This window comes from Echinops telfairi, unplaced genomic scaffold (genome assembly GCF_000313985.2).
Source record: "Echinops telfairi isolate 266 unplaced genomic scaffold, ASM31398v2 ScPeMD7_10;HRSCAF=50, whole genome shotgun sequence".
In the NCBI taxonomy this organism is placed as follows: domain Eukaryota; kingdom Metazoa; phylum Chordata; class Mammalia; order Afrosoricida; family Tenrecidae; genus Echinops; species Echinops telfairi.
This window is the reverse complement of record NW_022103907.1, coordinates 3,894,080-3,917,187: the sequence shown is the minus strand read 5'-3', so window position 1 is coordinate 3,917,187 and position 23,108 is coordinate 3,894,080. Positions and strand designations below refer to the sequence as shown.

Genomic DNA, 23,108 nt, shown 5'->3' with positions numbered 1-23,108 from the left:
GGGACTTGTTCTGTCTTCAGGACCACACAGCAGGCAGATCACACTTTCTTCCTTTGTCTTCAAATCCATTCCCAGGGGCTTGCGGTGGATCCAAGGACAACTAGACTCAATTTCTGAGCCAAGGCAGCTGGGGTAGGGTGGCTGGTGAGCTCCCGACAGGAGATGGTCATGAGACCTGTCGTGTAGGCTTGACTGTGAGCCCTTTCCAAGAGCTGCCTCATTTAATACCCACACAGCACTATGAGCTCACTCTTCCTAAGGCCACTTCCGGCCCATCTAGTACCTACGAAAAAGAGACTCAAGATCACCAGGGACTCTGTGACAGCTAGACCAGGTCCGAAGGTCACTATTGGTTCCTCAATCTATCTTTCTCCCAAGAAACGTTTCTAGATGTTCTATCGTTCTCCACAGAAACTGCTTTCTAAGTGCCTTGTATATTTAGATGGACAGACTCCAGCCTCTGAGGGCACTTTGTGCCCATTTTAGAAAGTCATTACCCCTACAACCCAACTGACTGCCATTGAGTTGATTCCGACGGATAATGTACCTCTTCCAAGAGGATGCCACTGCTGCCTGCAAACCCTGCTGACTGCCTTGGCCAGGGACCGTCAGATACTCAAACACCTTCTTCAGATACCATTGAAAGGACTAAGGTTCCTATTCACAGGTAGGGTCTTGAATGGAAGATGACTCGCTATCCCTGTGAAATCAGAGCAGATTTGCACAGGGGACTGGACATAGCCCATCCAGAGCAAGGCCTTCCTGCTAATGCTGCCATCAAGATAGTGGAAACTATTTTACTGAATTCTCTCATTTAAAACCATAAGCCAAGGAAGACATACAAAATATTTCCAAAATGAAATTTAGCTGAGGCAGGGCACACTCTCTCTCTTGCTCTCATTATTTACTGGTGTGTTAGACAGGGTTCTCTAGAGAGATAAAACCAAATTGCTGATAATTTCATATTATTTATTTATAAAGATAATTAGATATATAACAAGAAATGAACTGTTAAATCATATACAGATAAATATATAATACAAGAAATAAACAGTTAAATTAGAAAGCACTACAAATGGCTCAGTGTAACTCACGTCCCTGCGAGAAAGTTGAGAGACTAGTAGTCCTTCAAGTCTAGTCTGATGCCAGATCTTCCTCTATTTGTAGAGAGAGCTAGGCTATGTCAGCACAGCAGCCAATCACGAGGCAGGTCACCAACGCCAGTCCCCAGCTCCAGAGATGTCTTAAAGGGACCTCAACTTACAGCGCCACAGTCCACAGGCTAGGCATCTCACAGGCAGTGTAGCCTTTAAATTGAGGCACAGAACAAGCAAGGCAGCCGCACACTGGTCCGATGATCACAGAGCGAGAGACAAGAAAGGCAAGACTCACCAAGCCATTTATCTCTCTGCCCTTCAGTTAATCCCACTTGTGTTTATCAGCCAGACTGGCACAATAAACTATCTCAACTGGCAAAGTTAACTTTTAACTATAAATTTAGAGCCTACCATCTGCTTGGTTTGTTGTTTCCTCTCTTTGTATCATGGAAACTTAGGAAAGAGTTGAGAACTATCCTCAGTTTCACTCTCAGCACCTTGATCTAGGGCCAAGGGAACAATGCTGAGCAGGACAGAGCTCTGTGACTATTCCAGGGACACGATTCCAAGATGATCCCGAACCCTCAGCCGGATTCCCCAGATCCACGGCGTACTGTCCAATGCTGCACCGCAAGGCACTACAATGGAGCACAGCCCTTCCACAGCAACCAGCACAGTTCAAGCTGGTTTACCCAACTTGTGTAGTAGAGGGAGGTTTTATTGAACACTGTTTAAACACAGAGGAACCCTGTTGCATAGTTGCATAGGGCCGGGCTGCTAACAGCAAGGTCAGCAGTTTGAAACCATCAGCCACTGTGAGGGAGAAAGATGGGGGTTTTGAGCCCCCATAAAGAGTTACAGTCTCAGAAACCCACAGGGGCAGTTCTCTACTGTCCTATGGGGTTGCTGTAAATCAACACTGACTCGATGGCAGTGAGTTCTGGGGTTTGGCTTAATAATCAAGATATGCTATCATGTTTGGCATTGTCCTGCACCTCCAGGTGTGCAGCTCTCAGGGGGTATGAAAGGAAAAGGAAAAGGGAATGATGTTCTGGTCTCCAGTCAGCCTACATTGGCTTTAAGGAGGACAGCGTGATCTTTCAAAGTATTTGAAATGTGTCTTTGCCATTACATTTCAGAATGTTGCTAGGAGCATCAGACTTTAAAATTTTTATTATACAGCTTTAGAAGTGTTTTAAAATAAGTGTTTTAAATTAATGCATTGGAGTAATGAATGGGTTAATTATAAAGCGATTCCCTGTTTTACAAAGAGAACCACTCACAAAATTTCTTATATGACCTTCGCATGAGAATTAACACTTGGCTCAACTTACAAAAATTAAATGTATATGCAAAGATTCATAATATATTTGTTTTTATAAAGAAAATGTGTTCATCAAATGAAATCACCACGAAAACAGAAAGTTAAGTCACAAACTAAGAAAACATATTTGCTACTCATGTGACCAACAAAGAATATAGGTAAGGAGTATGTACGTAAAGAATTTCTACAAATCAGTTCAGAAAAAGCCAACCGATAAGCAAATGGACATAAGATGTGCGTATGCATCTCACAGGAGAGAAAACATGAATACTGAATAAATATTTATTATCTGTAATCAAGGAAATTGAAATGAAGACCACAAGGAGTTACTACATCATTTGCACTGTCCAGAACCCACTGATATCGAGTTGATTCTAACTCATAGCAACTCTAATAGGATTTGCGAGGCTTTATAAATCTAAATGGGAGCAGAGAATCTTAACGTTCTCCTTGAAGGGGTTGGTGGGTTAATTTCACCTTGTAGGAGACCTCTGGGCAGTTTTCCAATGTGGTTGTATCCTCTCACATTTCAGAAAAAACAGTACTACGAAGTCCACAGTTTTGTTCCACGTTTTCACCAACATGGATACGGTCAGTGTCATTAACTTCGAACCTTGATAGCAGTCCTACGCTGCCCGACAGGGTCACTAGGGGTCACAATGCATGGGGTTTTTGCAATCGCTCCTGGGTGACCTTGGTTGATAAGCACTTGATGAGGAGCACTTAGAAACAGACTGAGCTTCCTGCCGAGGCAGGCCTGGGCTCTGCTTCTGAAGGCTCACACGCTGGAAGAGCCTGTGGAGGGGTCCACTGCGCACCCAGGGGTCACCTTCAGTTGGAATCCCTCTGACCACGACTAACAGATGTGTCACAGTGTCTCCTGGTGGGAGAGCTCCCATTTCACTGGTGATTGAAGATGGACATTTTTTCATGTTGCCTTTTGCCTACACACTTACAGCTCCTTTAGTGAAGTGTCCAATTTTTTTTCCGACTTTCTACTGGACTGTTTTTAAGCTTGAGTTTTAAGAGTCCTTATATATCCCAGATACGAGTTCTTTGCACAACGCATGTGTTGTGGATATTTTCTCTTGGTCTGTGGTTTGCCTTTTTTTCCTTAATGATGCCTTTTAAACTTTTGATGAAGTTCTATTTATCCGTCTTTTTCCTTATAATTGGCTCATTTTTTTCTACATAAGATCCATTTGTCCATTCCAAATTTTGAATATTTTTCCTAAAAGTATTATAATTTTAAGTTTTATCTTTATGATAATTTTGACTTACTTTTTGTGAATGACGTGAAGTAAGAGTTAAATTGCGCTTCCCCTCCCGCGCCCCCCCATCCCCCGAAATTCTGTGTACAGTTAATTGACTCTGTATCTATTTCTGAATTCTCTACTGTGCTCCACTGAGCTCTGTGTCCATTTTTATACTGATAGTGTGGTTTTATAATAAGTAGTGAAATTAGGTGGAATAAATTTTCCAACTCGTTTCTTATTTTTAAAAATTGTTTTGTTTACTCTAGGTCATTTTCATTTAGATATGAATGGAGAGTCAACTTACTAATAACTTTTAAGAACAAAAGCAATAAGCCTGCTAGAATTTTAGTTGGGACTGTAGAGTCCTCGGGTAAATTGGGGAGAATTTTTATCACGGCCGTATTGAATCATCCAATCAATGGCTCTGGAATATCTTGCTATTTATTTGGGCTTTCTTTCATTTCTCTTAGCAGAGTTTTATAGTTTAAAATGTAGAAATCTTGGATGACCTTAGCATTTTTATCTCTTATAGTCTATATTTTGGGATGCTGTTGTAAGTAGACGTGTTTTCTCATTTCATTTTCTATCGTCCTCTGGTAATATATAGTAATACAATTGATTTTTAAAATATTAACCTGTATAAAAGGAATAAAATGTGACCTTGTTAAATTCAGTAAGTTCTAGATGTTTGTAGCTTCCCTAGAGTTTTCTCCAATCGAATCGTAGGGACTAACTTTCCTCTTTTTTCTGATCCTTCTTACCTTTTGTTTTCCCTCGTTTTACACTGGCTAGGACCCCCAGTATGTTAAATAGGGCATGTGATAAGAGCCATCTTTGCCTTAATTTTGGTCATTATTAAGTAGGATACCAATGGAAGATTTTTCATTGATGACCCTCCTGAGTTTGGGGATGCTACCTATAATTCTTAGTTTTCTGAGTTTTAAAAATCACAAACGCAGGTAGAATATATTTCTCTGCCAAGTTCAGCTTGCTTTTTAGTCATTAAATAATGTGGATTCCATTGATTTTTGAATGTTAAATCAAGTTTGCATGGCTAGGATAACACTACGCCTCTCCTCCCTTTTCTGAATAAAATGTGTGAACCAGAATGATCTCATGCTGAAGGTTGAACAGATGCACCAGCAAAACTATCTGGTCTAAGGTGTCTCTTTTGAGAAAGCTTTTGGTAACAAAACCATTTTTTTAAGTATTCATATTTTCTATTTCTTCCTGTGTCTTTTTTATTAAGTTGTGTTTTTCAAGAAATTAATCTGATTTATACAACCTACCAATTTTGTTGGCATAAGGGTATCTGTGGTAGTCTGTTACTCACCCTCTAAGATCTGGGTGATGTGTGTGGATAACTGTTTTATTAGTGATGATATTGGTGATTTATACTCTCTCTCTTTTGCCCTTGACCAGTGTGACCAGGGGTTAGTCCATTGCATTGACCATTTTAAGGAAGCAAATTTTTGTTTTGCTTAATTTTTCTATTGTCTTCTATTTAATTAACTTCTTACTTTTTTATTTTATCAATTCCCTACTTTTATGATAACATTTTTGGCCCAGGAGTTATTTATGTGTGTGGTTTAATTCCAGATGTTTTGTATTTCCCTAGATATCGTATTGCTATTTATTTCTCTTTTCATTCGTTTGTGGTCAAAGAACATTTTGTTTGATGTTAATTCTTGGAAAAGGAGGGTTTTCTTGACCGGTGCCGCCTTCATTTTGGTGAACGTGGATTCTGCAGTTGATGGGTGTAGTGGAGGAGATACTTCAATCATATTGAGGTAGTGGTATATTCAGATCTATTTTTTTCCTAGTTTTTGTAGAGTTGATCTATTAATCATTGCCATTTAGGTGATAATCCCCTTCTATGGTTATGGAGTTGCCTCTCCAATTCTGTCATATATTTTGAAATCTCTACAAATTTATGATTTTATTTCTTCTGGTGAATTTTTTTTTTTACCAATATGAATTACTGTCTATACTCGAATATAAGCCGACCCAAATATCAGCCGAGGCACCTAATTTTACCACAAAAACTGCATTGAAAATGTGCTGAAAAACTCGTCTTATACATGAGTATGTACAGTATCTCACATTGTCTGTTAGTTTCCTTACAAAGTGTATTTTATCAGCTATTAAGACCCACCCCAGTCTTCTTATGCACATATTTACACAGAATAGCTCTTTCCACTTAGTGTTTAACCTACCTGTGTGCTACGGAAGGAACGCTGAGAAAAACAAAAGCAGAAAGGAGCCCTGGCTCCTTAATTATTGATGTGGCTGGATTCAGTTTGGAGTTTTGTTTGTCCACTGTGATTTTCATTTCTCTGCGCCCCATGTCTTCCCGATTTATTTTGGAATATTTGGATATGTCTTAATACTTCATTTTATGTCTTCATACTTCATTGCATCTGCTGGATTGGGGGTTAACCTCTTTTACTAGTTTGTTAGTAGTGGTTTTAGAAAATAGAATATACATACCTAACCTTTGACATCCTATTGCACCCTGTCATGTAAAATGTAAAAACCGTGCAATCAGATAGACCCACACCAAATCCTTTGTCTGTGAGTCCATTCTGGCTCATAACAACCCTGTGGGGCGGAGTAGGACCACCCCCACGGGTTTCTAAGGCTGTAATCCGTACAGACGTGGTTTTAGTACACTGCGCTACACTAGACATTGTCGTTTTAATAGGAATGGCATCTGGAGACATTGAGACTTCTTCAGACAACCTTATGATTGTTGGCTTACCTACATGTGGACATTGTAAATGACTTAAGAAGAAAAAATTATCCAGATATTTGCTGTTTGCCTTTCCGGACTATTATCTTTTTCCTCTGCTTTTATAAATGGAACTATGTTTAGAATCTCTTGAAAAAATACATTTTTTGAAATGAATTCTCATAGCTTTCACTCTTTTGAAAGCGTCTTTATTTTACCTTTATTTTTGAAAAATAGCTGCACTAGGTAGAAAATCCTGGGTTGACTTTTCTCTCTTTTTCTTTTTCCCCAGTCATTTGAGTCGTTGCTCTTTCTGTGGGAAAGCAGTGCTTTAAATGTGCTCGTTATTTTTTTCTTAATCTTTGTTTGCAACAGGTTAATTAAAATATGGCTATTCATGGTTCTCTTGACTTTTCAAGGGTCTCCAACCCAGAACTGTATATCTGGCACCAACTGGGGGATGTCTTGGACATTATTTTTCTGTCCCAGTATCTATCTCCTTTCACGCTGGGCCCCAATAACTCGTAAATCAGTCCTTTTACTATCATCCCACATGCCCCTGAAGGGCTAGTCTTGGGAATCTTGTTTCAGTGTGTTCTTGACATTGTGTAACTTTTAATTGATTGATCTTTAATTTCACTGACATCTCAGGACCACCAGACCCAGGTCCATGGAGTTGATTGCCACTCACAGTGGCCCTGTGGGGGGTTTGGGAGGCTGTGATTCTTCACGGAAGCAGACAGCCTCGTCTTTCTCCTGAGGAGCAGCTAGGGAGGCCTGAACACTGACCCTGTGGTTAGCAGTCTGATGCTGATAACAGCTTGAAAATCTTTGACTGTTTCTATTTCTTTGAGTTGGCACCTTTGGGGGGGTCCTTTTCTTGAGGATGGGCAACAATTTTTTTAATCATTATTTTGGGGCTCAAACAACTCATCACAATCCATACATACATCAACTGTGTAAAGCACATTTGTACATTCGTTGCCCTCATCATTCTCAAAACAGTTGCTCTCCACTTAAGCCTCTGGCATCAGCTCCTCATTTTTCCCCTCCCTCCCTCCCTCCCTCCCTCATGAACCCTTGATAATTTATAAATTATTATTTTCTCATATCTTACACTGTCCGACATCTCCCTTCACCCACTTCTCCACTGTCTGTCCCCCAGGGAGGAGGTTATAGGTAGATCCTTGTAATCGGTTCCCCCTTTCCACCCCACCCTCCCTAGCATAACAATTATTTTAGTTCTTTTTATTTTAAATTGTTTGGGCTTATATCCTAGACAATGTGAATGATCTCTTGTGCAGACATTAGGTTCTGTTACAATCCTCTGGAAAGTGCAGTTTTGTTTTCTGTATTTGGGGGGGTTGTTTTTCATTTTAAGGTGGCAAACCAACTCCATTAAGTTTAACAATTCATTCTGTCTCACCTTCAGCAGGAAGGAATTCAAATTTCCATTCAGGTTGGTTGTGCTGAGACCTTTTGTAGTTCATACACAGAATTAGGGAATCACACACAGTGCTGGGGATGAAGCGTCGGCCAGCTAACTGGAAGGTCGGCAGTTCAAACCCACCAGCTGCTCTGAGTGAGAAAGAGAAAGCTACATGCTTCCATACCGATTCAGAAAACCCTATGGACCAGTTCCACTCTGCCTCTCTCCTCCCTGAATCCCACTCTCTCCAGACAGAGTCTAGAAACTCGTTTGTCTGAGCTCCCTGGCAAGAAAGGTGGAGGCTTTTGCGTGGTAGTTTTAGTCATTGTCACCAGGCCATGTCAGGTAGCAGCTGACAACACCACCCAGGTGGTTCACACTCAAAGGACACAGTAGAGCAACACCTGGGTTTCTGACTGTACCTCTTCACAGGCGCTAAAAGCCTCATCTTTCTCCCATGGAGCACAAAGCAGAAGACGTGGGAAATCACCTTCGTTCTCGTTTCTTCTACAAGTGTTCCCTCCCTTCTGTCAATTTTCTATTAGGGTCCTCAGATAGCCACCCCTGCTCAGAGGGTATAGTGTAAACCCTGCAAGGTGGATGAGACTTATAGGGAACTTAGTCTGTCACCAAGAAAAGAGCCTTGGTGGCTTCACGGTTTATGCATTTGGCTAAACACTAAGTGGGCAGTTTGAAATCACCAGCCTCTCTGCCAGGAGCCCGTAAGAGCTCGGAGGTCTCAGAGACCCACATGCACAGTCTCCCTGGTTCTATAGGGTTGCCATGAGCCGGAATCCACTCTATGCCAGTGAGTCGATGGAAGAGAAACTAGAACTCCTCTGTAATTTTTAAAAGCTGAAAAACAAGCACTGCAAAATGATGTGAGATATCTAAATATGCAGGGAAGCTGCTTTTCAAAGAAAATCAGGAGATTGATGAACACAAGCATCAAGGGGGTGGTTGCCCTGGGCATGGGGGAGTGGGGGCTGGGAGTGGGAGGCTCATAGGTGGCATCAGCAGTGTTGGCAAGTTAATGAGCTGGGCCCTGAGTTCTTGGTGTTTATATGCTTAACAACCTATACACTTTACATAATCTTCTGTGTGTGGTAAGTGATCGAATTTAATAATTTTACTGATGTATGTAGCCGGAAGACTTTAGCTGCCAATTATTGTACCATGCTCAAGCAAGCTCATGCCAACCAAGAGACTCATTATATAAAACAGCATCTGCTCTTTTAAAATAGATGTAAACCATATTTGTCTCCTAAGGAGGCTACCCACCCTTTGAAAAATGCCATAGAAGATATTTTGCTACTCGGATTTATTACAATTTCTAAGTGCATCTGTCCACCTTCCTACACAAGATGGTTTTCTCCATTCCCAAAGGCCCCACAGCCTGTGGATTCCCTGGTAGAGAGCATCAGGACAGCAACCACACTGGGCAGTAGTTCCCCTCATCTGTAGCCACACAGCTCTTCATTTCTGAGTGGGAGGAATGCAGGGAAGATTGAGAAAATGTTAGCGTCCAAGAAATAAATCCCCGATCTTCTGAATTTTGTGAATTGCTTTATGATTTAAATGTCTCTCCATATACTTTCCCATTTGACTTTTTTTCCCCCAAAAAACTTGTCATCATGTCCTTTTGACAGAAAAGGACATTGAGTTGCCGAATGCTTAGCAAACTTCCTATGTGTCATATGCTTAGTGTGGTTGGTGTTGTCGTTAGGTACCACGGTCGGGTGGGTTCTGACTCATAGCCACTCTCTCTGTGTCAGAAGGAAACACTGCCTGGTCCTTGGCTATCCTTGTAATTGTTGGCATGAGCTTGTTGTGGCAGCCATGTGTGGCTCCATCTCACTGAGGGTCTCCCCTTTGGGGGGATGACTCTCTACCTTGCTAAGCCTGGCGTCTTTCTCCAGGGACTGACCCCTCCTGATACCAAGTCCAAAGTCAATGAGGTGAAGTCTTGCCACCTTCACTACTAAGGATGATTCTGGGTGCACTTCTTCCGTCACAGGTGTATCTGTTCTTCCGACAGTCCACGGTCCCTTTACAATGGGACACCACCGCCACCATGCAAAGGCATCTATTTTCCCTCCAGCTTCCTTGCGAGCCGATTGAAAATAACATGGCCTTGGGCCGGTGCCCCTTAGCAGAGTGAGGACTAGAGTCAGGATCTTCTAGAGCCCCGTGATGTTGGCCCTGTGTATGCACGATGTATCGGACATCTTTTCCATGGGACGTCAATGAGAGTTTTCCATTCAGAAAAGGTGCCGCCATTAGGTGGGTGACTCACTGGAAGCAAAAGTCCACGGAGCTCCTTTACCGGAGGCTGTCTTGGGGTCTTTGTGACGCTCCTGTCCTTTGTGGAGCATTCGGTGAGGCCACTGCTGCGCAAAGCACTCTGGATATTGGCTGACCTTCCACCTCCCTTCTGCAAACATGAGAAGGGGATGGCATACCTACTGTGTGCCTGAACCGACAGATCAAAGACACAAGCAAGATAGCGGTCCTGCCTATGAAGAGCCTCCTTTGCCATCCTAGTAATGAAAATAACGCTGTATCACTCACACGGATGAAGGGCCAGGAGGAAAGGGGGACTTGCTATGGGAGGACAAGCCCTGGCCAGTTGCCTGCAGCTGTGGAAAAGGGCTGCCTGAGGGATGAATCTGGATTAGAAAACGAGATAAGGGGGAAGAGAGAGAAGGTAGTCTTCTCTCTCTCTCTCTCTCTCTCTCTCACACACACACACACACACACACACACACACACACACACACGCACACACACACTACACTTCACACCTTCCTGGTTCACTCTGATTCCCCGTGAATCACTCCTGGCTTTCCTAGTAAGGCTCGCCTTCTCAGGAAGGATTTACAGAGCTTGACAACATTCTATTTTTGTGTGCAGCAGGTAACGCTAATTTTTTTAAAAATATCTCACTTAAGCATGGGTTTATTAACTGCAAGGTTGGCCTTTCAAACCCAAACAAGAGGTTCTTGTTGGCATCAAGCTTACTGTCTCAGAAATGTCTGTGTTGGCTCACTCAGGCCAAAAGGACGGGATGAGAAGGGTGTTTTTGTCTTGTTTGACCTTGTCTCTCCTCCCCCATCCTACTTGCCTCAGGCCACAAGATAAGCAAAATCAGGAGAAATCAGAATAATTTAAGCCAGAGGGAAGAGAAAGCCTACTGGACATCCAGGATTAAGCCTGTTTGGCGGCTAGTGTATTTCTTTAGTGTAGCAAGAGAAACGGACAGAGGAGCCAGAGAGCAAGTGTGAGAAGGGTCACTGTCAAGGTCTTCCTTTGAGGAAGAAGCTTCCCGAGGAGCGTGGGAAGGCATGAGGTGCAGCTGGCGTCCGTGGCACCTGTCGCACGGCTCCCTGGCCTGTCATGTGTTCTCCTCTGTCAACGGAGTTTGAACCAGGCCTCCTCGTGGCCTCCGCTGAGATCTTTAGGTGACTAACGCCGGCTGTTCCAGCAACTCCCCTGGCCCTGGCTGCAGAGTTCAGGGAGTGTGGGTGTCAAATGGGATCGAGAGCAGAAACATAAAGACCCCAGAGCAGAAGGCAAGGATGCCAGCAACCTGAAGGTAAAACAGTCGAGCAGCACCTGGAAGCTGGGGATGGAGCAGTCTTTGAATTAACAGGAAGAAGCTGAGAACTGCCAGATGGCAGGAACAGCATCTCCCTGGTGCTTTTGACCCGCTAGCACCTCATGCCAGCTTGGGCACACAGTAGGTATTCAACCCCCTTCCTGTGTTTGCAGAGTCAATGTGGAAGATCGGCCACTTTCCCGTGTGTTTGGGGCAGCGGTCTCCTCCCAGTATGCTCCACAAAGAATCGATGGTCTTGGGAAATATTTCCCATGGAATAGACAGGGGTGTCCCAACGGCCCCAAGAAGTCCTTCAATGAGTAAATTTATTTTAAGTTGTTTCCCAGTGTCTCACACACATATTGCTGATAGCTATTTTGTCAGAAAGCTCTTTCCTCCACAGGCCCCTCAGAACCTTGGCTGTCATTTGATGGGCAAGTTCTTTTCTAAGGGGGTGTGTTAGGCTGGGTTGACTAGAGAAACGAATCCAGAGACACTCAAATATGTATAAGAAAGAACTTTCTATCAAGAAGTAATTATATATCAAGAAAGTATCCCAGTCTAGTACAACTCAAGTCCAGAAGTCCAAGACAAGTCCCTAAGTCCCTCTTCAGATTCACGCAGCCCCATGCGATGATGCAGAATGCAGGAGGATCGCAGGCCGGTGGCTGCAGTCATGTCTATCAAAGGTCGGTGGAAACCTCACAGGGCTCCAGCACCACTTCTCCGGGTCAGTGGGAGAGAAAGACAAAGGTTCCCAGAGCCCTCTTTATGAGGAGGCCACACCACCAGAAGGCACCATCAGACTGGGACCTGATTGACAGCTTGGATACTACGCATACATTCTTCTACATCTTCAAGTTGACATACAAGTATAACATCATACATTCATTAACTAGCACAGAGGATATCAGGTATCTTTACAACCCTTTCTGGGTCAAAATAGTATTGATAACCATGATTCTCAAGACTCAAGCCCAGTGACATTGGGATGATTGTGACTCATCATGATCCCACATAGGGTTTCTGAAACTGTCAATCTTTATGAAGCAGAGGGTCAAACCTTTCTCCCACTGAGCAGCTGGTGGGTTTGAACCATTCGCTTTGTGGTTACCAGCCCAACACCTAATCCACAGCACCACCAGGGCTCCTTGGTAATAGCCATTATTTATAGGTCGATTCCTATTTGTCAGTCACTGTACCAAGAATGGGCTTATAGTGATGCAGTAGGAGGACTCTTGCCTTCCATGTGACAGACCAGGTGTGCAATTTCTAGCCAATATTCTTCATGCTTAACAAGCATCTATGGTCAGTGGAGGCTGGCATGTCACTGCGATTTTGAATAGGTCTCAGCAGGGCTTCCAGATTAGGCTGGACTATAAGAAAGACCTGATGATCTACTTTCAAAAGCCTGCCAATAAAAACCTATGGGTCCCAGTGATCTGACCCACAACCAATCATGGGACTAGCACGGGACTGAGCAATATTCCATCCCATTGTGCAGGGGTTGCCATGAGGTGGGAACCAACCCAGACGGCAGCAAAAAACAAAAAGAGAGAGAGAGAGAAGAAGGACTAAGCTTCATGCATAGGTTCATATGTGTCTCACCACAACCCCCTGGCATGCATAGTATTCTTATGTCCATTTTAAATGGTTCTTAAAACATAGGTTCCCAAAGTCGGGCCAGTGCACTACTCCTGATTAGTGGGCAGAGAGGGTTCGCCACACAGACGGGGAACCGATCCTAAAATGTAAGGCCATGGTATGGCTCTTATGTTGAAATGGAGCAAAATGCTTAAGCTTTTATTTTTACATATGTTTCAGGGCCGCTTACTAGCAATCTCCCCACTGTGTCATTGGGGGAAACTACAATGTGATTTTCATCAACTAAACTTGCTCATTGTGGAGTTTGCCGAGTTCTCTAATCCAAGGTTCTACCAGGAGGTAGGCAGCGTGGCAGGGCTGGGGCTGAGTCGGTTCCCCTGCCCTGAGTGTGTCTAGAAAGATGGCAGACCATGATCATCAGCAACTCTCTAACTGTAGGTGGCACTGCCTTTGTCTCGAGCTTGTGGTCCATGCCTATCACTGTTTCCTTGCTCACTGATGCTGCATTGCTGCGATTTCCTCCTCACCACTATTTCCTTAATTTGTGTGGGCTCTGCAGGCACCTGATGGTGTGAGGAGGGGCATATTGGCATATCTTAGCCTGTTACTGTTCAAGAACCAGATTGAAGGTGAATGTCCATATTTTCTAACCCATAGAAACTACCTGCATTCAACCATTCTTGATCTTAGCTTAAGCAATAGGATTTTGCCTGGATACAGCCATTTTTGACCTATGAACTTGGCAGTTTTATATGGTTCGATCTAATCGTGGACCTAGAAATTATTCATACCTTGTTTGCCAGACAATTGAATGCATAATTCCCTGCAAACATGCTTGTGCCGTGACTCTTCATGGGTGATATTTGTCTAGAAGCGTGTGCCAGCTATAAAATGCACAGCTTCTGTAGGCACATTGAGAAGATTGCTATGATTCCGCATTGACACACATTCTCCTATGAGTCAAAATCCTGGTTGCAAGTTCATATTCCTTCTTTATAACATATTCCTTGACGCTCTCCTCTAATTCTTTTTTGTCTGATTCCTTTTTCACTACGAAGCAGGAACAGGAGCACGGGGTCTATGGTGCCATCTAAGCAGACCGTCGTGGTTAAAGACGCTTGAAAGGCATGGCTCCAAAGGTTAAGGAGGACCTCCGAGTCCCACATTGGAAGTGTGACTTCAGGACTCAGATCTAGTCCTGCCTCCTCACAGATAGAGGATGCAGGTGCATATTTTGGTAAATGGCATCCATTACCACCCAAACAAGAAACCTCCACATTCCTCAGCAATCCTCAGCATTTCTAAATGCCTACTGTGTGTCAGGCCTCCTGGGTGGTGCCAATGGCTAAGCGTCTGACTACTGGGCAAAGGGTTGGTGGCTCGAATCCACCCAAGAGGCACTTCAGAAGAAAAGCTTGGCAACTTAGTTCTGGAAAGTTCCAAGGCTTGAGAACTGAATGGAGCAGTTCTACTCTGCGCATATGAGTTGGAAAGGACCTGGTGACAGCGAACAATAGCTGAATGGCAGCCACTGTGGTTGGCATACATTGTCCAATCTCATTTAATGCCCACATCAAAATCTATGAGGTTGGAATCATAAATCCGTACAGATGGAGAAACAGGAAGTTCAGAAGGCTTGACTACTAGCTCAATATTGCCGAAACAGTAGGAAGGTAATGAAAGCAGATGGTAGACTCCAAAACCCATTTGGTCAGTCATCACACTGCCTGTCCATTTCCTTCTCCTCCCCCCATCTTCAATTCCTCATCCAATCTATCGAAGCTGACTGCTAAATGACCCTGGAATCTGTCTTCCCGCCGCCATCTTCATTCCCAGTGCCCAACCACCACCTCTCCTGGGGACAAAGGCCTCCTGGCTATTTCCCCATGCCAGTCCATTCCCGTCCCTTCCACCTGCCCTTCTACTTGCTTCCAACAAGACACACATAGACACATACCTCACCTCTTCCATAGCCCTGCAGGATATAAAAGCCTGCATAACCCGGCTTTCCAGCCCACCATTCTACCCATCTCTGCCCCAAATAGCCTCCTCTTAACCACCTCTGCTCCCAGTGTATCCAGCCACTGCCCACTCCCGCCAACACCCATGACCTTTCCAACCCAGTTCTTGGGTGTCTGTGTGTGGCATACTCAGGTCACCTAAACCTATTTTAAAAATACGTTCATCTTCCCTCCACTTTTCTACCTGGCATTTTGCCTTCTGCCGTCAAAACCCGATTCAGATGTGGCTGCCTCTGTGAGTGTCACCCACCCTCTGCTGGATGAGCGGAGGCACCTCTTCATTATAGCCACAGAACCTTGTATACCTTTTCCATTGAACAGCTGTTGACTAAAAGTTCATGGTTAAAATGTCTAATGTGTCTTTCCCACATGATAGCGAGCCCGTGGGGGATAAAGATCATGTCATATTTGTCTGTGGTGGGCCTGCATTGAGAGGAGTCTGTGGAACAAGGTTGGGACTCACTATTCATTAAATGTACCAATACTCCCCTGTCCTCTGGGCACACAAAGAAACTGTACAGGGCAGTGGATGGCAAGAGGAAGTTGGAGGAAGGATGCCGGAATTCTAGGCCAGACTTCCAATTGGCTGTGTCAACAAGGATGGTATAGGCGTCTGTCTCCTTGTGTGTAAAGGGAGAGAGACATCCGAGGATGCCAAGGATTTGACGGCCCATGCCTGAACGTTATTCCTCTTTCTCCGCAGAAGGAGAACACTCCAGACATCTTCTCAGGAGGCATGGCTTATCATCAGGATCCTCTAGCTGAGACCTCAGTTGTAAAGTTCAAGGGCCAGGACTTTCAATCCTTACGGGATCATTGCTTAAGCAAGGGCCTGCTGTTTGAGGATGACACATTCCCTGCGGCTGATTCCTCCATCGGCCTGAAGCTGCTCCAGGAGAAAGAACTCCAGAACCCAACGTGGAAGCGCCCAACGGTGAGTGAGCCCCACCCCCCCAGTTCTCCCCGCTCCCCCGCCCTCTGGGCTGCCTCATGGTGTTCAGGGTTGGCCCGAACCAAACTGGAAGGAGAATGACATTCACCTGGTCTCTCTGCAACAGTGCTCTGTCCACCGGTAAGTCAGAAAGACCCTGTACCAGGAACCAGGAGCCCTGGGCTCCCTGTCCAGTTCTAGGGTTGAGTCCATTACTAGAGTAAACGCTTACGTCTTTCTCATTTGATAATGGGAAACCACAGGATCACGAAAGCCAGAGTTGATCTCTAGGACCTTCTTCGCTTCCATCATTGAGCCGATCCCTTGTTCTCCGTGTCCCCGCCCTTCCCCTTGGGGGAACTGAATCAGCAGGAAGGGTTCATGCCTGTCATCTATGCTGTAGAAGGAATTAAAATAATTGACTTATCTCTCTCTCTCCTTTTTAAAAATCATTTTATTGGGGGCTCTTACAGCTCTTATCACAATCCATCAGTTGTGTCAAGCACATTTGTACATATGTTGCCATCATCATTTTCAAAACATTTTCTTTCTACTTGAACTCTTGGTAGCAACTCCATATTTTTTCCTTCCTCCCCCGCCCTCCCTCCCTCATGAACCCTTGATAATTTATAAATTTGTTTTTCATGTCTTACACTGACTGCTGACTCCCTTCACTCACATTTCTGTTATTAGACCCCTGAGGGGGGTGTTAATATGATTGTGATTGGTTCCCCCTTTCTCCCCCTACCTGCCCCCTACCTTCCTGGTTTCTCTACTCTCATTATTGGTCCTGAGGGGGTTATCTGTCCTGGATTCCTTGTGTTTCCAGTTCTTATCTGTACCCATGTACATGCTCTGGTCTAGCCAGATTTGTAAGGTAGAATTGGGGTCATGATAGTGGGGGGTGGGGAGCATTAAAGAACTAGAGGAAAGTTGTATGTTTCATTGGTGTTTTACTGCACCCTGACTAGCTCGTCTCTTCCTGTGACCCTTCTGTGAGGGGATGTCCAACTGCCTTAATGATGCAAGAGTGTTTTTTAAGTGTGTAGGAAAATGGAATGAAAAGGTAATGACATTTTCTGTGAACTTTTGAAACCCTTTTATATTTGTATTTTCAATCATGTAAGAGGTTGATCATCAATACGCAAATTTCTTGCACATTCTGTAAAACAAGGGAAGTATTGCAGGGCAACATTGATCATACCCCACAAATTCTGACGTATATTAAGCCACGCTGATTTATCTAGAATAACTGCAAACAGTGCTTGGCTGGCGACTGATGTGGTTCAAACTCTCCTGGAAGGTCAATGAGAGAAAGGCCTGACCATCTGCTCCCATAAAGATCGCTGCCTAGAAAGCTGTACACAGCAGGTCTAATCTTTTGAATGGTGTTGATATGAGTGAAAAACTCTTTGACCACACCTAACAAAGACAACCTTCAATGAAATTTCCCCACTGACTCAACATTCTCAACTCTTGGTGCAAAGAACTCGGGTTGGGGACTGATGGCAAACTTCCTATTGAGTTTTTCCCCAAGCTGCCAGGCAATACATACAATGTCTAGTAAATGAGTGATAATGATATCAGCAATTATTATGAGCACTGACTAAATGACAAGCCCTCTACTGAGTGCTCTTTATAAAGCCAAGTCAGGGCATACAAAATATTTGATGATACTGTATGGTCCTTGCTTTCAAAAAGCATTTCTCGGCTTGCATGTGGCCAGATCATTGCATTCTCCCCAAAGGAGGGAACACTCCAGATGCTGAGCACTGCTTGCCCAAACTTGGGGCGGAGTTTTAGCTTGGGGGAAGGGGAGGGCACGTGGGACTAGGCGTGGCTGGAGATGCTGCTTAAAGACAGTCAGTATTGTTTGGGCCTCCTGGGTCTCACCTTAGCCCTTAGGGGCAGTAGGTGACCAGCCATTGCCCTCTTCTTCTCATCTTCGCCTTCCAAGGACGGTGGAGTCAGAGCGCACTGTTTAAATAAGTTCTGAAGGGTCACCTTTTCTCCCTTTGTTATTTTCAGAAGCTGTGATTCTTTTTTCCCCCCTCACAAGGTGCTGAGCAATAGATGTAAGATGATATTTATAGTATTGTTGAGTTCATAACATTTCTATTAAAAGGGTTGAGAGTTATTTTAGGATCCAGTCCCAGCAACGGGTTTGGGTGTGAAGGGTGGGCTCAAGAAGAAGCTGAGAAAACAGAAGTAAAACGACTCACCTAGAATCATCCAAAATGAGGCAGGTGAGGCCAAGTCCATTTGACACTCACATCTCTCCTCATTCAAAATCATATCCAGAGTGGACAGGAGGGTCATCTGTCATTCCACCAATTCTTTGTGTGCACAGATGCTATTTCTTTGTACTCTTTTCACAACTGGTAGTCCTTACAGAACTTCCATATGTCTTCCCTTAATTTGTCTACCTTGCTCATCCCAATTTTTAAGAAACCTCAACTGAGGTTGAGACAGGCCATGCAACTTGCTCAAGGTGGTCTGGGTAGTTAGGGTAGTGAGGGAAGGGTCTTCGATTTAAACTAGGCTTCCTGCCACCAGGTGCTATAGTTCTCCTCACATGGGCTTCAGTACCCAATAGGAATTCTGTTAAGATTTGGATGAATGAATAATGACTATATGCATTCATGACTCAGGCTTTAAGTTTCATATGTGCAATGTGAGCAAGGGTTATGTGCTCAGATACTAACCAATGGTCACTAGTTCAAACCCAGCAGCTGCTCTGCAGGAGAAAGACCCTGTAATCTGCTATTAAGCTTCAGATTAATGATACTATTACTAGAATTACCAAATGCCTCTTGGAGGTTAGTCAAATTATTTCTCAACAAGCTGGAAATACTGCCTTTAAAGTGGACCCAAATATATATAAACTTTACATATACAAATGGATTTTGAGCTCACACCTAATCTTAATCCCCAACCTAAGAACAATCAATTCTTACCATGTAGCCCTGCTCAATACTTGCCCTCTTGAAGTGGTCACTGAAGGCATGGGTGCTATAGCAAAGTGTGGTGAAGAAGGATAGTGTCTGTCTACCAGAAAGAATCAAGTCTGAGGTCTTAAAGGTTTATCTTAAAAGAAGCAACCATCTAAGTGTGGTGTCCACTAAATCCACACAGAAGGAGCATGCCAGCCCATGTGATCCAAGGATTATAAATAATAAAAATCTAAGATCAGAGGAGGCAACTGCATGAAAGTTTAAATTCTGGACACCACTTTTCAGAAGGCTACAGATGACAGTAAAAGCCTAAAATCATATTGGCAGAGTTTCCACTTGGATTAAGCCTCCTTTGAACCCCCCACCCCCATTTCCACCCCCCGCCCCCCAGATCATTGATCGGGATGTAAATAGTTTTCCCTCAGACAGAGTGCATTGGAAAGTGGGTTATTATAGATATGCTTAGGTTAAAATTTCACATATTATCACTTGTTTTCCCTTTTGATCCATTTTTAATGTGTTCTAATTTCTAGTATGTCCCCTCTCTCTTGGAATGAGGTTTTTCTGTGTTTCATTTTATTGTCCTTGTTGGAGATTTTTTGGTATGATTTTTTTTCATATGAAATCCAGAATAGGTAAATATTAAGAGATGGTAACTAGATTCATAGTTCTTAGGATTATAGCACGGGAAATTGAGAGGCAATGGGGAGCTAATAGTAATGGGTTCAAGAATGAAGAAAATGTTCTAAAATTGATTGTGGTGGTGATTACATAACTCTTCTTAACACATCTAAATCACTTAATTATAGAGGATGTAAATTAAATGCTAATAAGATTATTTTAAAGCTAAATATTTTGCAATTAATAAGAGATGTCAGCTTCATCTTAGGACTGTAGTCACAGGGACTATCAAGGTCCACTGTCAGACAAAGTCCACAAAGGCGATATTCTGCGTCCTGCTCGGGTGACTAGTGACTGAGGTGTATCAGGTCTCTCCCTGTCTGGAGCAAAGAAGAGTGTAGAAAATCAAGTGCATGGAAATCACTGCTCCAAAAGACCAGTGGACCATGAGGACCTCAGCCTCGACCCCCACCCTCACCCCCCCGGACCAAGAGGACAGGTACCTGGCTACCGCGGCTGTCAACTCTGGAAGTGATCCCAATGGAGTGTTCGGGATCAAACTCAAAATAGTTTTTAAAAAGACCAAGTATACTAGTCGGATGGAAACTGGTCAAGTCTCAGAGACAAGGACCCATAGTCACTCTTCAGGTCTGAAACTGAACTCACCCCATGGCTCAACTGCCAGTCAAACAATAGATAGGCATATCGAGGAAGCAAAAGCATGGGGGGCCCTCCTCAAACAAGGGCAGCATTTGCTGAGGGATGACGTGGAGAAGGCAGAGATGAAGAAAAAGGGGCAAATGGAAATGGGAAGTGTTGCTACATTGTGAGGCTGCCAGCAGGGTCACAAAACAAATGGTTGAATGGAAACCAGTTTCCTCTGAAAGCTTTCATTCGCGTCACAATACACATTTTAAAGAAGTAAAACTGGAATCGGAACCGTTTTAAGGCTCTAAGATTCTAATGAAAACCTCAACTTTGTTTTCGCTGCTGAATAATCAAATAATCTCTTCCATTACACACAAAAAAATTCAGCCTCAGAAACAACTCTGCCCTATGAAGTTGTAAAAAGTTGGACATCAAATTGGCAGCATACAACATCACAACAACGTGTGCAATAGAGAAACCTTGAGATGACCTGTTTACCAAGTGGGCGGGTAGAAGAGAAGGCCAATGCACTTGCGTTTTTACACTAGGAGGGCCTTAACTGCTATGTTTACAGCTGTGGGTAGAAGGACTCTTGGAAGAGAGCCCACAGCCAGCCTGGTCTAATACTAAATTGAATGGCCAGCAGTTATGCCTACTGACTCTATGTTAGGCCTGACTTTATAGCTATGAGGAGGTACTATTATAATCTCCATTTTCCAGATGAGAGGCAGAAACAAGAAAGATGAGTGATACGTGACACATAACCACTGATGTAGCCCTAGCAGCTCCTAAGGCCACTGCCACATTACAGGCTTTTCCAGACAATGGGAAATGCCACACACGTTGCAACTGCCTAACCCCACCATTGGAAGAGAACCCAAAGCCAGCCTGGTCTAATACTAACTTTAATGACCAGCAGTTATGTAAACTAACTATATGGCAGGCCTGACTTGAGGAAATGTGGTTAGTGCAACAAAGAACTGAACTTGTCACTTAATTTCATTGAAATTAATTTCAATTTAAGTAGCCCCATGTGTCGTTAGCTACAGTACTGAAGAGCACAAGATTGTAGTTGGTAAGACTTCACAGCCAAGTGGGGGAGAGAAAGACAATCTACTGTGAAAAAGTTATTCTTCGAGGACAGGAGACATAGATGTTGGAATTTGTCTTATGCTCAACTTTGATGCAAATGACTCCAATGTTTTCTCATAAACTTGTAAGAGTTGAGATCATTGCTACTTAATTGTCATCACATTAAAATATCTTTCTTTACAATTAGCTAAAATTTGTTTATGAATTTTGATTTTTAAATGTATTGGTAAATCAGAAAATGTTTACAAAATGCCTTCACAGCATTTATTGATATAAGTTTTTCTCTTTGGCCCATTTAAGTGCTATTGTATATTATTAGCTATACTATTCTGAAACCATCCTTGAACTCCGCCATTCCACCAGGGCTTTGAACAGGTTCATTCTGGTTCAATTCCCAGCTAAGAATTTGCATTATCTTCAATGTATGGAATCAGAATTCACATTAACTGTGCACCTAAGAATCCTCTGGGGATTTTGTTCAAATGTAGATTCTGAATCAGTAGGGGATATAGAATCCAATGTACCAGTATGAAGTCCTCCATTCTATGGCAAAGCCATAAAATGATGATAGTGGATTTGTATTATGGATTCAGGAGCCCTGGTGGTCAAGTGGGGCTGCTAAGTTCAAGGTCAGCAGTACAAAAGCACCAGTTGCTCCATGGGAGAAATAGGAGGCTTTTAAGTCTCAGGGAGATTTAGTCTTGGAAACCCACAGGACCAGGTTTCCTCTGTCCTATAGGGTCACTATGAGTCCAAGTCAATTAATTTTGGGTGGGTGGGTGGGTGGGTGAGGCTGTTTGGTTTGAATATTGTTGGTTTATTTACTGGATATTTATTTATAATTTCAGAATCATGTCATCAGTGTGATTAATCAACAATGTGTGTGTGTGTGTGTGTGTGTGCGCGCGTGCGCTAGCTCAGGAAAGACAACATGGCTATGCTGTCCTTTCTTTTCAAGGTACTGACAGAATAAGTGAAATAGGAATTGCTCTATCCCTTGAAAGTTTGAGAGAACTCAACCAGAAATTATTACCTGGAAGCCTTGCTAAGTTTAGGGAAGATTTTCTTTAAGAACCTTAAGTGATACTCTTTAAGGACTTGATAAAGGCTACTCATTCTTTAGGTTATTTACCACCGTGACTCATATTGACTCTATTAATCTTTGTCATAAAATCAACAGCATAATTGCATCGGCGCAGGACTGTTCACCGTGGTTTATATTGCTAGGGCTTCATTTTTACTTCTAATTTTGTTCATTTGGGATTCTATACCACATTTGCCAAAGGTTGGGTCTATATACACCTTCCGCTAAATATGTCACGTTTTTTGTTTTACCAAGTCTTCTGGTTTTGTTTGTTTTTCATTCAATAGTTGTTTATCACTCCCTTCCTATTTTCTTTCATACTTTTTTGTGAGATCCATGAGTTCATTGCTAATTGATGATTTTAGCCCACCTTGTATGAATGTGTTTGAGACGATGAGTTCGTCTCTGAGCACGGCCTGTTTCATTCTCCAATTCTCCCGAAGAAGGGAGTCAATCGTTATTGAGCACGCACTCTGCCAGACGCTGCGCTAAGGACGTCACACCCGTCCCCATTTGCAAAGTGGAAGGAGCCCCCTTGTTCCGCAAGGCTGGAGGAAGGCCAGCGAGAGGGGATCCAGGAATAAGAGCCCGGCTCTGCGTGGGGCTCTGCACAAAGCAGCCATTGTTTGAATGGCCTTCTGTCGATTCCCCCATATGTTCCCGTATGTTTCCAATTGGACGCGGGAGGAAACTGGGGTTCAGTCATGTAAAGAGAGT

The 23,108-nt window shown here is 43.4% G+C and overlaps 1 protein-coding gene across 1 annotated transcript in view; it reads left to right on the top strand.

Moving 5' to 3' along the window:
- The first annotated feature begins 15,797 nt into the window (after nucleotides 1–15,797).
- Nucleotides 15,798–23,108, top strand: part of CAPN13 (calpain 13) — a 65,319-nt gene continuing 58,008 nt past the window's right edge. The window contains exon 1 of the mRNA XM_045287019.1: nucleotides 15,798–15,995. Within this exon, the coding sequence (XP_045142954.1) occupies nucleotides 15,798–15,995 (198 nt within the window). The remainder of the gene's footprint in view (nucleotides 15,996–23,108) is intronic.